Source organism: Charadrius vociferus, unplaced genomic scaffold, assembly GCF_000708025.1.
Source record: "Charadrius vociferus isolate BGI_N301 unplaced genomic scaffold, ASM70802v2 scaffold139, whole genome shotgun sequence".
In the NCBI taxonomy this organism is placed as follows: Eukaryota; Metazoa; Chordata; class Aves; order Charadriiformes; family Charadriidae; genus Charadrius; species Charadrius vociferus.
This window is the reverse complement of record NW_009650169.1, coordinates 1108078-1111949: the sequence shown is the minus strand read 5'-3', so window position 1 is coordinate 1111949 and position 3872 is coordinate 1108078. Positions and strand designations below refer to the sequence as shown.

The 3872-nt window shown below is 51.5% G+C and overlaps 1 protein-coding gene across 1 annotated transcript in view; it reads left to right on the top strand.

Moving 5' to 3' along the window:
- The first annotated feature begins 3398 nt into the window (after positions 1 to 3398).
- Positions 3399 to 3872, top strand: part of GINS1 (GINS complex subunit 1 (Psf1 homolog)) — a 3996-nt gene continuing 3522 nt past the window's right edge. Inside the window, exon 1 of the mRNA XM_009892522.1 lies at positions 3399 to 3448. Coding sequence (XP_009890824.1) covers positions 3399 to 3448 — 50 coding nt within the window. The remainder of the gene's footprint in view (positions 3449 to 3872) is intronic.

Below are 3872 nucleotides of genomic sequence, written 5' to 3'. Positions count from 1 at the left end.
GCTCCTCTTTCCAGCATAGAAAACGGGCCGCTGCGACGAGCTTGGAGAGGACGCGGAAACGCGTCTGTTGTGGTGGGGACGTGGTTCAGATCAGTGGCAGCTTCTGCTGCCATCCCACGCAGGTGCAGAGGGACGCGCGGGCAGGGAGCTGAGCTGCCTGTCCCAGGGATGCTGGATGCTCCCCACGGACGAGGCAGCCCAAGGAAGGGCAGGATGCAGGAGAGAAAGAGCTCCAGATGCCTCGCTGGTCCTAAAAAAAGAGAGGGGCAGGGCGACTAGTGGCTAGACACATGCGGTGCTGGGGGGGCAGGTTGCCCACCTCGTGGGTGCCCCGTTGCCAGAGCGGTGGCCCTGGGGATGGCACTACCCCAGACAAGGTTGTCCTCCAGTATTTTTGATGGGGTGGGAGGCTGTCACCATCCTTCCTGACGCACCCCAAGCATGGGTCAGCCCAACCACCCGCCACCGTCACCCCCAGCATGTCCTGTGTCACCCGTCACCCTGTGCGTCCTCCCCCTCCCAGCCACAGGGCACTCCAGGGTGGACATGTCTTGTGCAAACCACAAACCGAGAGAGAGAGAGAGAGAGAGACCCCCAACGTGCCACCCGGTACCCCCTGCCGGGGCCAGAGCAGCGAGACCCCAGCCAAAAATTTTTCCCAAAGCCGGGCTGAAAGGAGTTTGAAGAAGAACTGGCTCACCTGGAGAGAGCACGGGTCATCAGTTCAACCCCACCTTCCCACTCCCCGCTCCGCCAGCCAGCACTGCCCCGGCAATGCAAAGCCCCCTCCCCTCCCTGGGGGGGGCGGCGCTCAGCATCCAAAATCTCCCCATCTCTCTGTCTCTCTCCTGGTACATTCAATGGCACAATGCAGCTACACTATTTGAAAAGCCATAATATTTGTTGGTACGACTCTTTTATTACCGTCAATTTATATATATATATATTTGTGGATAAAAGAGGTCACCTTGGGAGACGCTTGTAGTCTACTGGGAAAATAATTATCCCATGCTGTATATTCTGTACATGCTGTATAAACAAAGTGAAATACTTAAATCGAAATGTTCGGTGGACTCGGTGGCACATGCTGGGAGGGGGAGGCTGGGACTGGGTGAGCCCCCTCCTTGGGGCACCCTGGTTCAGGCTCGGGGTCCCCGGCAGAGTGACCATCCACGCTGGGGGTCTCGGCTAAAGCCCAGGGGCAGAATGTGGCCACGGGGCGAGGGCGAAGCCTGCAGCTCCCCGGGTGCTTTTTCCCATGGGAAAGGGGGAAAGGAGGCGGCTTTGAGGGATGGAAGCGGCTGCGCTCCATCTCCCTCCTGGGGGTGAAGCACAGGACTGGGTCCGGCTTTTTTTGTCCGAAAACCTCCCGGCGCAGCGTCACCCACCCGCTTCCCTCCTCTCCTGCCCGGGCTGGAAAACCCTTCAGCCACCACCCAGCGTGACATCTCTAAGCCTTACGGTCAAAGAGAGACGGTTCCCCACGGGGAGGGGGATGTCCGGCAGCAGCATCTGGCTCCTCCGGCTCGTCTCCCCGGTCACCCCGTGCGACGGCACCCGCTGCCCACCCCGCCACATTTTCACGACGGCGGCAACAAGCTGGGGGAGTCTCCCAACCCCGCGCACACACCGTTAAAAAAAAAAAACAAAACAAAATAACAAAAAAACCTGTTTCATCTTTTCTGTGGTGTCGGTCTACGACTTTTGAAACCGTCGGAGACAGTTGTGGTAGCCTAAAAATCGTGCTGAGCTCATATATTTTTATATTTGTGGTGTTTTCCTATTAATAGAGAGTAGTGAACCAGTAACCCTATAGCTGAAAGTGAACTATTCATAATAAATATACGACTGCAGAAAATATTTGTAAAGATAATTTATTTGAAATATTCTGCCAAAGATAGCTCTCTAACGATCTGTAAGATGTCGTTTCTCTCTTTTTGCTCTGAATGTCATTGTGAAAGCACCTTTCTCCCCGCTATCTTTTGAAGATTTGCTTTTTTGTATCTTCAAGGGCAAAGAAATACACCAATGATTTTTTTACCGGAGTAGTAGGGAGGCAACAAGACAACTTTATAACGGTGATAAATGGGATCCAGTAACAATCACTCCGACAATCCGGTTTCTCCCGCGGTCCTTCTCGTGGACGGATAGGTTTGGAAGCCCGGGGGATGGTTCTCTAAGCGGGAAGGTCTCGACTGCGACGGAACTGCTGGTGAAGGAGAGGAATCGCTCGACCACCCATTTGCAGGCGTGAGGCGTTCGGGTGACTTCTCCCTCTCCGTTATTTATCCGCGTGATACCTTTATCAGCCCTTTGTAAGCCACGTCCACGTCCGTTAGGCTCCACCCTATAAGAGAGATTTTTGGCTCAGGTTTTGGGGTTGGGTTTTTTTTGTTTCTTTGTTTGTTGTTTTTTTTTTTTGCTTCTGAGCAGATTGGTAATTTCTTAAATTTCTCGGTCGTAAATATCTGGAGGAATCAATTGCTAATAAAGAAAACGAGGGGCTGCGTTCCAGTGAACAGGGAAACGCCAGCGAGCCGGGGAAGACAGTTGCGAGAAGAATTGGGTTTCTGATCACTGTGCATTTTGTTAATTAGTGAATTCAAATAGTTTTATTTTTACCAAAAAACAGATTATCTTTATTCCAGTAAAAACAACTGTTGACTTGAGATATATATATATATATATTATTTGAATGGTTTATATCCTGTTGCTCTAATGACATAAAAATGGAACCACGTTGCAAGTTGTGTCATTCCGATGTACAAAATAAATGACTTTTCCCTGCATGCTGCCTGGGTATGTTGTGATTTGAATTCAATTAAGAGTTATATTTGAATTGCCTTATTCCAGAGGTTGTATGTTACCTACCCAGGGACTGACCTGGCACTGTTCATCACATCACACGTGTGTACTGGATGCTGTGTTATGTCAAATTCAGATGAGATGTCCGTCATCTGTGTATTTCGTGGCAGACCTTTTATCTTGTTAAACTGTGCTATGTGGACCTCTCATTGCCTGAAATAGTCAGAGTTGTATAAATCAGTGTCTTCGGCTGTTTTCCTAATTTTATCACATTTCCTAACACAAAATATAGATGTTTGTAAATTCTTCATTCATTTCGTCTATTTTTACGTAGGAGGCTTTTTTTTTTTTTTTTTCCAATCTGGCAAAGGAGCGTGATAAGGATTCAGCTTCCCCTGAATTTTTCAAGCAAGGCTCAGTTCCATTTCTGTCCTCCCCCACTAGCAAGATGCAACAACCAATTTTCAGCAGCTACAATTGGAACGGGGGACGGACACACACACACACACACACACGTATGTTTTACCGCTGTTATCTTTTACTGGTTCAGATGGGCCGTGATCACTGCAGAACGCGACAATTAATGCCGAACCATGCGTGATGCTGTGACAAGCCCTGCGGGGACCGGGACCCGGGGGGGAAGGTAAAAAAATGCTCATTTTTGCCTTATCCGCTCAGGGGCTTTCAGCGTGAGCCCAAAAGTGGTACCGCCAGGACGTCACGGGCTCACCTGGCACGAGGTCCCGCTGCGGGGGCTCGTGCAGCCCTGGGCGCGCATGAGGACATCCCTGGGTGTGCGAGGGGACATCCCTGGGTGTGCAAGGGACATCCTCAGGTGTGCAAGGGACATCCTCAGGGATGGGGACGGGGTTTGTCTGCAGCGGTCCTGACCCAGCGGAGGGGTAGCCCTGCTCCAATCACTGCTCCTGTCCTGAGGGGGTTCCCTGGGGGTGGGCGGCCAAAAAAAAAAGCCAGAAACGGGCAAAGTGAAAATTCAAAATAAGCCTCAAGACCGGGGGGGGAGGGGCGGGCGGGGCGGGGCGTTGCCGCGCCCCCGGCGGGGGCGG